Source organism: Erpetoichthys calabaricus, chromosome 4, assembly GCF_900747795.2.
Source record: "Erpetoichthys calabaricus chromosome 4, fErpCal1.3, whole genome shotgun sequence".
Lineage (NCBI taxonomy): Eukaryota > Metazoa > Chordata > Cladistia > Polypteriformes > Polypteridae > Erpetoichthys > Erpetoichthys calabaricus.
In genome coordinates this window covers 190,138,747-190,151,491 of record NC_041397.2, presented here as the reverse complement: position 1 = coordinate 190,151,491, position 12,745 = coordinate 190,138,747, and the positions used below count along the sequence as shown (strand labels likewise).

At 39.5% G+C, this 12,745-nt stretch overlaps 1 protein-coding gene across 3 annotated transcripts in view; it reads right to left on the bottom strand.

Moving 5' to 3' along the window:
* The window catches only part of pcid2 (PCI domain containing 2), a 62,459-nt gene that overhangs the window by 16,264 nt on the left and 33,450 nt on the right, over positions 1 to 12,745 (bottom strand). For all 3 annotated transcript variants that reach the window (XM_051926230.1, XM_028800079.2, XM_051926229.1), the window contains exon 7: positions 12,119 to 12,173. In XM_051926230.1, the coding sequence (XP_051782190.1) occupies positions 12,119 to 12,173 (55 nt within the window). The remainder of the gene's footprint in view (positions 1 to 12,118; positions 12,174 to 12,745) is intronic.

Here is a 12,745-nt window from a genome sequence, read left to right as displayed (position 1 = left end):
AGGTGATCTGTGGGTTGTCTATAACCATTCTCACAATCCTGCGCATATGCTGCTCCTGTATTTTTCTTGGCCTGCCAGACCTGGGTTTGACAGCAGCTGTGCCTGTAGCCTTCCATTTCCTGATTACATTCCTTACAGTTGAAACTGACAGTTTAAACCTCTGAGATAGCTTTTTGTAGCCTTCCCCTAAACTATGATACTGAACAATCTTTGTTTTCAGATCTTTTGAGAGTTGCTTTGAGGATCCCATGCTGTTACTCTTCAGAGGAGAGTCAAAGGGAAGCACAACTTGCAATTGACCACCTTAAATACCTTTTCTCATGATTGGAAACACCTGTCTATGAAGTTCAAGGCATAATCCCACCAATTTGGTGTTGCAAGTAATCAGTATTGAGCAGTTACATGCATTCAAATCAGTAAAATTACAAGGGTACCCAAATTTTTTGCTCAGCCAGTTTTTCACATTTGATTTAATTTCATACAACTAAATACTGCTTCACTAAAAATCTTTGTTCGGAAAACACCCCAGTACTCAGATGTTCCTAGGAAATGAAAGACATACCACTGTTATCTTTTTTGTTGAAATTAGAGTAAATTATTATGCAGGCTGAGAGGGGTTCCCAAACTTTGTCATGACTGCATGTATTATATACATACACAGTGCATCCAGAAAGTATTCAGAGCGCATCACTTTTTCCACATTTTGTTATGTTACAGCCTTATTCCAAAATGGATTAAATTCATTTTTTTCCTCAGAATTCTACACACAACACTACATAATGACAATGTGAAAAAGGTTTACTTGAGATTTTTGCAAATTTATTAAAAATAAAAAAACTGAGAAATCACATGTACATAAGTACTCACAGCCTTTGCTCAATACTTTTTCGATGCACCTTTGGCAGCAATTACAGCCTCAAGTCTTTTTGAATATGATGCCACAAGCTTGGCACACCTATCCTTGGCCAGTTTCGCCCATTCCTCTTTTCAGCACCTCTCAAGCTCCATCAGGTTGGATGGGAAGCGTCGGTGCACAGCCATTTTAAGATCTCTCCAGAGATGTTCAATCGGATTCAAGTCTGGGCTCTGGCTGGGTCACTCAAGGACATTCACAGAGTTGTCCTGAAGTCACTCCTTTGATATCTTGGCTGTGTGCTTAGGGTCATTGTCCTGCTGAAAGATGAACCGTCGCCCCAGTCTGAGGTCAAGAGCGCTCTGGAGCAGGTTTTTATCCAGGATGTCTCTGTACATTGCTGCAGTCATCTTTCCCTTTATCCTAACTAGTCTCCCAGTCACTGCCACTGAAAAACATCCCCACAGCATGATGCTGCCACCACCATGCTTCACTGTAAGGATGGTATTGGCCTGGTGATGAGCGGTGCCTGGTTTCCTCCAAACATGACGCCTGGCATTCACACCAAAGAGTTCAATCTTTGTCTCATTAGACCAGAGAATTTTATTTCTCATGGTCTGAGAGTACTTCAGGTGCCTTTTAGCAAACTCCAGGCGGGCTGCCATGTGCCTTTTACTAAGGAGTGGGTTCCGTCTGGCCACTCTACCATACAGGCCTGATTGGTGGATTGCTGCAGAGATGGTTGACCTTCTGGAAGGTTCTCCTCTCTCCACAGAGGACCTCTGGAGCTCTGACAGAGTGACCATCGGGTTCTTGGTTACCTCCCTGACTAAGGCCCTTCTCCCCCGATCGCTCAGTTTAGATGGTCGGCCAGCTCTAGGAAGAGTCCTGGTGGTTTTGAACTTCTTCAACTTACAGATGATGGAGGCCACTGTGCTCATTGGGACCTTCAATACAGCAGAAATTTTTCTGTAACCTTCCCCAGATTTGTGCCTCGAGACAATCCTGTCTCGGAGGTCTATAGACAATTCCTTTGACTTCATGCTTGGTTTGTGCTCTGACATGAACTGTCAACTGTGGGACCGGGACAGGTGTGTGCCTTTCCAAATCCTGTCCAATCAGCTGAATTTACCACCACAGGTGGACTCCAATTAAGCTGCAGAAACATCTCAAGGATTATCACCTGAAACAGGATGCACCTGAGCTCAATTTTGAGCTTCATGGCAAAGGCTATGAATACTTATGTACATGTGCTTTCTCAAATTTTTTATTTTTAATAAATTTGCAAAAATCTCAAGTAAACTTTTTTCACGTTGTCATTATGGGGTGTTGTGTGTAGAATTCTGAGGAAAAAAATGAATTTAATCCATTTTGGAATAAGGCTGTAACATAACAAAATGTGGAAAAAGTGATGCGCTGTGAATACTTTCCGGATGCACTGTATGGTATGACCAAAATTCTATATCACAGTATTTTTCAAAATTATCCCAGTTTCACGGTATTGGACGGTATTTTTTTCCCCATGCATGAGTGGATGTTAACAACATTTTCCACTGTAATTACTGGCTAAGAATACCCTATTCCACTGTCATGAGAATTGTACAAAAAACATTATGTGCACACAAGTATTAATACAGGTTTGCAAGGCCCCATAAAGTGATATTTTTCAAGGAGGGGGGCACTAATGAAGAGAAGGAATCACATTGCATGACAGATGCAGTTAAAATATAGAACCTTTTCATTGAACAAATTTTGCAAACAACTTAAAACTAAAATTTTACAACATATTTTCAACCATCCAAAGAGGCATTTAGACTTAGTAAAATATCAAGAGGTGCTTGTCAAAAGTTGTATTGCACTGAACATGTCTTAGAAAAGGAATAGAGAGTAAATATTTTTTGTAAACCAACTACACTTTGTTAATGTTAACAATCTCTGTCTACTGATACGTTAAAGTGACTTTTTAAACAACTTTATCATTAAACTGCATAATATTTAAACTGATAAATAAAAACAATAAAATAAATAATAGTATTATTACTGGAAGTTGCACTATTACTTCAAGACTTCAAGCCCAGGTGCATTACACAGTACAGTATTCACCAAATAAAAATAAAATGAAACAAGTGCAACTTGGTGATGACATCTTTACCAACTGAACCATCATTAAGGCAAACTACATTAATATGGACCTTGCTTCAAGCTAAGCTATATACATAAATAATAAAACTGCAACTTGCATTTATATTGCTATTTGTGGTATAGCCCTACGGAAACGTATTAGGGCCACGGTGAAGAACAAAAAATACGGGCACAGGGAAGAAAATAAAAACTATATGTCGAGAATAAAGTCGACATGTTGATTTTATTCTCGACATTTTCACTTAATTCTTATAGTTTACTTTGTAATTAAAGTAGAATGTTGTAAACTAAACTTCATCCTAAAATCAATGTTTAATTTACTAGATTTTCTCAAACCCCATCATAAGTTAATGTAGGACATTAAATGCTTTGTGTGAAGTGTTCCCCGACCCAGTTGTTAATTGCTGTACATGCTTCTTAAACTGACTTCCTCTACACTAACAGGAGGCACAAGCAGCGATCGCCGCACAGAATACATTCACTTCATGATATTCCTGCTCTCTGAACATTTAGAATGCTAAGATAAATACTTGATATTTTCAGGATGAAATGCATTAAAGCAGGTATTAAACATGCACGGTAGTGCTGGTCCCTCACAGTAAGGGGTCCCCAGGTCTATGTTCAGTGTAGAGAACTTTATGGCAGATGTGACGAGGCTCCAAAAAACTGGATGTATGAATGGGTATCGCACAGGTTTAACTGAAATATTGTGTAAATGTTGGGTTCGTGATCTGGTGTTCAGAGATACGAACACAGAATTCAATGGATGTTCTTCTGAGCGGGCTTTCTTTATTGCATGCGTGTTGTCTGTCTGACGTACCAAACCCCCAGTTCCTATCCTTCCTTTTTCTTTCTCCACATAACCACTCACCACACGATAAACGTCTTTGTGAAATTAAAACTAGTTATAAACTTAGACCACGGAGTGTTCAGAACTTAAAAAAAAAAAAAAAAAAAAATCTTCATTATACATGTTTAATTATGCCATCCAGTCAGGGTTGCACCCATCCCAGCAAGCATTGTGTGCGAGGCAGGAGAAAATCCTGAACGGGGAGCCAGCACATCGCAGGGTGAATACGAGCAATACATATGCTAGCAGGGTTAATATAGCATAACAAAACCCCACATCCTACATGACTTTGAAAGGAAACTGAAGCACGCCGAGTAAACCCACCAGAAAAACATGCAAATTCAAAGAAAGGAACACCCGGGAGCCCATTGCTGCGAGCCAGCAGTGCAACCTCCACGCCACCGTGCCTCCACATGATTAAAACATGCTTTAATGAATTTCATCATGAAAATTATATGAAGTATTTATCTTGGCATTCTAAATGTTCAGGGAGCAGGAATATCAAGAAATTAATGTATTCTGTGTGCTGCCAGCGCCTCCTCTTAGTGCAACAGGAAGTCAGTTTAAGAAGCAGTAGCGACTAACATGGCTTCGGTAACACTTAACACACTTAACACAAAGCATTTAATGTGCTAACTTATGACAGGGTTTGAGAAAATCTAGTAAATTAAATATTTATTTTAAGATGGAAGTTTAGTTTACGAAGTTCTACTTTAATAACAAATTACGAGAATAAAGTCAACATGTTGACTTTAATCTTGACAAATGGCAAGAATAAAGTAGAAATGTCGAGAATAAAGTCAACATGTCGTCACACTATTACACAGTACCTAGGTACATTACACAGTATTGAAAAAAATAAAACAAGTACAACTTGGCTTACGGTATTATCCAGTAGTATAGAAACAGTATTCACACATTTAAACATAATGGTCCATATCTGACCTTTTAAATCCAAAGTATCTCCAGACACACAGACACAGCATCTTTTTCCAGCAAAAGTTCTTCTGTGTCATCATGTTCAACTTTATCGTCTGCTACAGCTTCAGTTTCAGAATGTTCTCTGTCCATTTTCACCGTGCAATACCTCCATTACCGCATGTACTCCGTTGCATACGTGTTTAGTGGTGTAGCAGTGAAAAAGGTCCCCCTTAAACAGTATCCCGCTTCGCGCCACGTTGTGAACGTTGTTTAGGCAATTTAAACCGGTGTTGTGGTATAAGAAAAATCCATATCATAACATATCATGACCGAGCTCGTAAGTCAAAATGCTTGTATCTCAAATTAATTTTCCCCATTGAAATTAATTGAAATGAGATTAATTCGTGCCAGCCCCCAAAAAACCACCCCAATTTTTTGTTAAATGTTTTCAACATAAGAAAAATGTATTTATAATGAACAAATATTGTATACAAACAAAATAAAACCTAATACATAAAAGAGAATCTAAAGAAATAAGCAGACGTTGGCAAAGCCGATTAGCGTATTGTAATTTTTTTTTCTTTCACTTCACTTTTGCTTAAGTTAATTTTCTTCTTCACTAGTTTTTTTTCTTTTTTGCCAAGCTTTCATCACTTTCATTCGCAGGGCGTTTCAATAGAAACCTGTCCAAGGAGCTTTGTTTAGTCCTCCCCTTTAGAATGTTTCTGAAATGAGTTAGGCAAGTGTCATTAAATAGTACGGCTGCACGTTCAGTTTCTTTTCAGTAAAGTCAGGCGTTAGGCAAGTGTCATTAAATAGCGTGGCTGCACGTTCAGTTTCTTTTCAGTAAAGTCAGGCGTTAGGCAAGTGTCATTAAATAGCGCGGCTGCATGTTCAGTTTCTTTTCAGTAAAGGTAGGCAAGTGTCATTAAATAGCGTGGCTGCATGTTCAGTTTCTTTTCAATAAAGTCAAGTGTTAGGCAAGTGACATTAAATAGTGTGGCTGCACGTTCAGTTTCTTTTCAATAAAGTCAGGCGTTAGGCAAATGTCATTAAATAGCGCAGCTGCACGTTCAGTTTCTTTTCAGTAAAGTCAGGCAAGTGTCATTAAACAGTGCCACTGTATGATCAGTTGTAATTTTTTCAGGGTGTTTCTTTTCTTTAAAGTTCGAAACTTTTTTCCACATTGCAAACACTTCCTTTATCTCACTTCAAGAGATAACCTCCTCCACGATAATGATCTCCTGCAGAACCTCCGTATGTTGCTGCTGTAGAAGAAGAATGTTCTCCTCAGCACCATGTATCTTGTGTGTTTAGTAAATTAGAATTGTATAACAACTATTTTGTAACTTGCCAGTGAGAGAAGCTTGGCTTATGAACTAACAAAAATATGTTATTCCAGGGTTCAGGAGAAATAGTGTCCACATGAATACAATCTAAGCTGTTTCTTGTTTTTTCCTTTCTCAAAGTGAATGTCTCAGGGACAAGGTCACACGGCTGCAGGGAGTACATGTAGTTCGTGCAAGACGTCTCTCCTGTGCTCAGTTTTGAGAACACAGATAATGCTTAGCTCAACAGATATATTGTTTAACTCTACTTAGATGATAAGGATGTTTTTCTGTCTTATTAATCACGAGATGCTGAATTATAAAAAACCCCTCCTAACTTTTAATCAGGGTTCAAAATGAGCTTTGCGGCAATAAGTTATGCTCCTTGAATCTCTACTTACTGTGACTCCGAGTGTGAAATAAAGAGAACTAAAGAAATATTATCTGCCTGCTGTCAGTGTGCCTTTTTCGTCCACAGTTTTCTGGCACCCGACCGTGGGGCAGGAGACGGGCAGACGACTCCCTGAGCGGGTTCGTCCAAGTGGACCGATTTCCGCGGATCGAGGACCAGCTCTGGTAAAAGTTAGGACTGGCCTGCCTCGGGCATCTCCTGCGTGGGGAGTCGCTGACCTCCTCTTGACCAAAACGAAAAGCAACTGGACAGGATTTTTCCAGGTAGGCAGAAGGAGTCGCGGTGAGTAGATTCGGGGGATTCCCGTTGGTTTGACTGGTGTGCCAGAGAGAAAAAAAAAAGAAAAAAGAGCATGCAGAAAGAATAGAGAAACATACTGTATCGAAACCATAGAAGGGCTCTAGGGATTCATAGAGAGTGACGGCACAGTGTGAATGTTAGTAAGTCACCCCTTGTGAAATGGAGTAAAAAGGAGCGAGTGGCACGCTCCTAAAATAATAAAGAGGAATAGGGGTAAAACGGGCAGTTAGAGAACGTGTGAAATTTGGAAAAGGGGAGGTCGTGTTTTCCACTTGTCGACTGGTTGAAATCCAGGGACGGAAGTGGACGACAAGTGGTACGAGAAATAATCGGGGATTGAGTTGCTCTCTGTTGAAGGCCTGCTGCTCACTATGGGAAACACAGTCAAACAGGTCCCCCAGGGTCCTAAAAACCTAATGTTGGAGGAATTGTTTTCGGAGAATCACCAGGCTCCAAGCACGTCCGCAGGATTTAAGGGAGGGTCCTCTAGAAAGTTTATAGAAAAGAAATTACTGATAGCTTTACAGAAAGTGCAAGCAGATTCGGGACCACAGTCGGATGAGAGGTGGAAAAAGAGCGAGAAAAAGATCCGTTATTTCCCGTACTTGCTTCCTCACCTTACACACACCATCCGCAGCCCCCACCTCCTCCAGCACCCTCTGCGCTAGAATTAAAAAAACGATCCCTCGGGATTCGACTTTTTTGATCAAGAATATCACTTGATCCTTCATCACACACTGATCCAGGGGATGACAAAAGTAACACGATGGGTCGCCACTTGCTCAAAAGCCAAAAGAAACATCTCTGGGTCAGCAGAAGGACCCATCTTCATCAGCACATTCTTAGCATTGTCCGGGAGCGGAGGCAGTGGAACGATTCGCCGAACATTTTGCGGATCACGATCCTCCGGATTGGAAGGGAGCGGAACATTCTGGGCGATTTGAAAAATGTATTCGGCATCCAACGGTGCATCCATCTGTGCAACCACTCCTGGTACCACTTGTCACGCTTGGGTCACAGATTTGCACAGAGACACAGGAGGTTGTAGAAAAAAAAGGAAACTTTATTCAAAGCACTGCAAACAAACATTTGTCTCTTTTCAAAAGTTTAAACGTGCTCCATGACAAGTCAGAGATGACATTTCCGCCAGGAGCAGAGAATGTCTGAGAGAGAGAGAAGGAGAAGCAAGCAATCAATTTAACAAACTGTAAGAAGCCCGTGTAGGCTTTTAAAGAAGGCGAAGCAACGTGCAAGAGGCATATTATGCGACAGAGCCGGCCAGAAGGGAAAGGAGGAATGTGAAGGTAGTCTGTCCATGTTTCTTAGGGGTTTTCCCAGGGGCGTCTGTATTCTCTGGGGGTGCGATCAGCTTCGCAGCTCACAATATATACTGTTACATGTGTGTGGCAGAAGTACTGCACCAAAGGGGTCAGGCATTCCTGCAACTCCCCCTGGCGGCACCCACAGAACCCAACAGGGCTGCTCCAAACTCCAACAGCCAAGGAGCCCTGTGGGAGTCTGAGGCACTGCCATCTAGTGATCCAGGAGGGAAGTAATGCCTTGAATATGCTCTCTCCCCCAAGTCCTTCTGTGCTATGTAGGCATCCTGGCTGGGCAAGATATACATATATATTTGGTTGCAGTGATCTTATTACCAAAGTTAAAATGTACGAATATATACACTAATCATTACTTTATAATTTATTAGCATAATTTGTGACTCATGTGTTAATGGTTAGGGCTTCTTTAATTTATGCCATATAGGCTGGATGTACTCTAGAGCACTCTTTTGTGCAAGAAAAAAAAAAAAAAAAATCAACTCCAGGCTGTCAAATTCAAATCTTAAACAAATTTGCGCTCGTAATAAGTACACATACACTGCTATAAATTCAGGAAAGCTATGCTTAAACCACAGGATGCAGGAAAACTCAGGACAATTTCTGGTATATTTTAACGGTTCCCAAAAAGCTTCAAAGTGCTCACTTTCTTACAGAGAAGCACTAGTGTAAGACAGTATCGTTTAAATTAATGGAGCACGGATACATTAGTATGTCAGCTGTGCAATTGTTTTCATGCTCAGAAAGGAGAGTTGCTTCCCTCATTTCAGAATCTGTCCAATTTCCCTACACTTAAATAATCTTAGAAAATAAACATGAGCAAAAAGTTTGAGGTAGCTCTTGTTGCCAGAGTCTCTTACAATTAGTGACTAGCACAAACCTCTATTATCTGGCTTGTTCACACATAAATATTTGGACAGAGACAACTTTTTTCTAATTTTGGTTCTGTACATTACCACAATGAATTTTAAATGAAACAACTCAGATGCAGTTGAAGTGCAGACTTTCAGCTTAAATTCAGTGGGGTGAACAAAACGATTCCATAAAAATGTGAGGCAACTAAAGCATTTTTTTAACAAAAAAGTAAAAACAAAAAAGGGCTCAAATGTAATTGGACAATTGACTCAAAGGCTATTTCATGGACAGGTGTGGGCAAGTCCATCGTTATGTCATTATCAATTAAGCAGATAAAAGGCCTGGAGTTGATCTGAGGTGGCATGTGGAAGATTTTGCTGTGAACAGACAACATGCGGTCAAAGGAGCTCTCCATTCAGGTGAAAGATGCCATCCTTAAGCTGCGAAAACAGAAAAAACCCATCCAAGAAATTGCTACAATATTACGAGTGGCAAAATCTACAGTTTGGTACATCCTGAGAAAGAAAGCAAGCACTGGTGAACTCAGCAACGCAAAAAGACCTGGAAGACAACAGTAGTGGATGATCGAAGAATCATTTCCATGGTGAAGAGAAACCCCTTCACAACAGCCAACCAAGTGAACAACACTGTCCAGGGGGTAGGCGTATCGATATCCAATTCTACCATAAAAAGAGAAGACTGCATGAAAGTAAATACAGAGGGTGCACTGCAAGGTGCAAGCCATTCATAATTCTCAAGAATAGAAAGGCTGGATTTCACTTTGCTAAAGAACATCTAAAAAAGCCAGCACAGTTCTGGAAAAACATTCTTTGGACAGATGAAACCAAGATCAACCTCTACCAGAATGATGGCAAGAAAAAAGTATGGAGAAGGTGTGGAACAGCTCATTATCCAAAGCATACCACATCATCTGTAAAACACGGTGGAGGCAGTATGATGGCTTGGGCGTGCATGGCTGCCAGTGGCACTGGGACACTAGTGTTTATTGATGATGTGACACAGGACAGAAGCAGCCAAATGAATTCTGAGGTGTTCAGAGACATACTGTCTGCTCAAATCCAGCTAAATGCAGTCAAATTGATTGGGCGTCGTTTCATGATACAGATGGACAATGACCCAAAACATACAGCCAAAGCAAAGAAGTGGAAAATTCTTGAATGGCCAAGTCAGTCACCTGATCTTAACCCAATTGAGCATGCATTTCACTTGTTGAAGACGAAACTTCAGACAGAAAGGCCCACAAACAAACAGCAACTGAAAGCCGCTGCAGTAAGGGCCTGGCAGAGCATTAAAAAGGAGGAAACCCAGTATCTGGTGATGTTCATGAGTTCAAGACTTCATGCTGTCATTGCCAGCAAAGGGTTTTCAACCAAGTATTAGAAATGAACATTTTACTTCCAGTTATTTAATTTGTCCAATTACTTTTGAGCCCCTGAGATGAAGGGATTGTGTTAAAAAAATGCTTTAGTTGCCTCACATTTTTATGTAATTGTTTTGTTCACCCCACTGAATTAAAGCTGAAAGTCTGCACTTCAACTGCATCTGAGTTGTTTCATTTAAAATTCATTGTGGTAATTTACAGAACCAAAATTAGAAAAAAGTTGTCTCTGTCCAAATATTTATGGACCTAACTGTATGATTATCGGGGAATATACCAGAACTAGTCAATCTTTCCAGGATTCGTGACTCAGCTTTGATCACACATACCTTTGACCCAGCCATATACTGCTAACTCACTGGGAAAAGCCTTAAGTGTGTGAATGCAACCTCTGTATCTAAGTGAAGATTAAAACACATACAAGTTTACATTATTAGATAAAATGTCTGAAATAATTGAAGGAATGGGCCAATACAAAGTCAATTTCAGATCTTTCAGTACATTGAAATTTAATCTTCGCCATGGTGTGTTGTATCATAACAAACAAAAGGCAAAAACACCACAACTCAGAATTACTCCTAGGAATAGCACTAAAAGACTGACTAGGATAAAAATTTGTTCTACTTCAGAGTTCGACAGAAGAACTATTTATGAAGTCTCCTACACCTACTCCCAGTGAGGAGTAGGTGTTCATGTTTGAAAATGAATGACATCACAATTTTACATTTTGCTTTCACATTAGCTCAAACTGCGTTGTGGGTAAATGCATAAATCTAAATATAACCTCATATATTGTAAGGGTGTTCAAAGTTTGGTGCAAAATTTGAGAAATGGTTGGTTGTGACATGCACAAATCATCTCTACTGCAAAACTGCATTTTCATTGTGGCCAAAAAAGTAATGTTACTAACACTTTCATTTCGGCTGACAGCACATGGCTTCTTCAAGCTGATGGACCAATAACATAACATACAAGATTTGTTATAAATATTAATCCATCTCTTTCAAACCCATGTCTTTTTACAAGTTCATTGCTGTCCAGCGTTTCCAAAATATTCAATCTTTCCTGATATGTGCGTGCCAGTCTCTGCCTGAACACCCTCTTATGGCAGCTCCTAGAATGTCAAGACAACTCACAATCTCTTCTAAATCCTGATGAAGTTAGGAGTTGTTTATTAAATTAGGAAAATTGATAAAATGCTTTTCCTTCCTGCTCCTAACGGTAGAACCAAAACAATAGGACCAAATTTGTGTCATTCTGAGATCTCTAAGCCAGCTGGGACCATTTCCTTACTCAGAGATGCTTGATAAAAAACAGGCGCTGGGTTCTACAGTCTTTCTGATAATATACAGCATACAAATATTGGATGGCACTCATATAAATGTCGGTGGTTATAAAACGTAATACTAAGTGTTTAAATTCTTGGCTCTCAAACTACTAAAGTGTTCTCAGTGGTACAACTACTGGGAGAAGATTTAAAACTTTGGAAGACGGGCTTTTTTTTTTTCTTCTATAGCTTTAAAATTAGCAGTATTTTATTCACCGAAATTACTTAGTTGAATATAATTTTCATTATACAACTTACAAACTAAAGGAAGTATTTCTTACAATTAAGTCAATATACAGTATATTTCTCAACTAGGCTGGATAATTACAACTACAACGTGTACACAAATAGAATGCTTAAATAAATTTTAGCAAAATCTTACATGTTTACTTACATTATTAGCAAAAATTCGAAGATCTAGGGCAACAGCATGCATTATTGGCAAGGCCCTGAAATGAAAGATGTATAAAGATTAATTTGAGGAAATAAAAGCCATGTAAAAACACCAAAAAAAAAAAAAAAGAAACCGACAAAAGTATTTGGATTTTCCTTATTTCAATTAACATAGTAACTTTACTTTTGTACTGCTTGTGCAAGGTTGACAGCAGTTTTGAGAGAGTGAATAGAATCATAAGATATCACAGACTGCCAGAATTCACAGAGATTGTAACAAATCTCAGGACATGTAGCCAAAATCGTAGTCAAGGAACAGAGCAGTAAGACATAAGCTAATAAGGTGCACGCGTTACCAGAGCCAAATAAAGACAATAAAAACGTAATCAGTAGACAGAAAATTTTTCATAAACAGTCATTTCAAAACAAACAGTAAGAAATGACACAAAAGGTTTTTTCTTTCTTGAATCCAATTTTGGACTACTACAAAAGGGGTATGCTGTTTTTTAAGGTGTCGCGCTAGTGATGTGATGATGCACAACTTTTTGGAACCTCATCCTAGGAATGGAGTGTTGCATCTTAGCAAACAGTCTCTAGAATGGTGACATCCATAAGGAAAATGAAATAG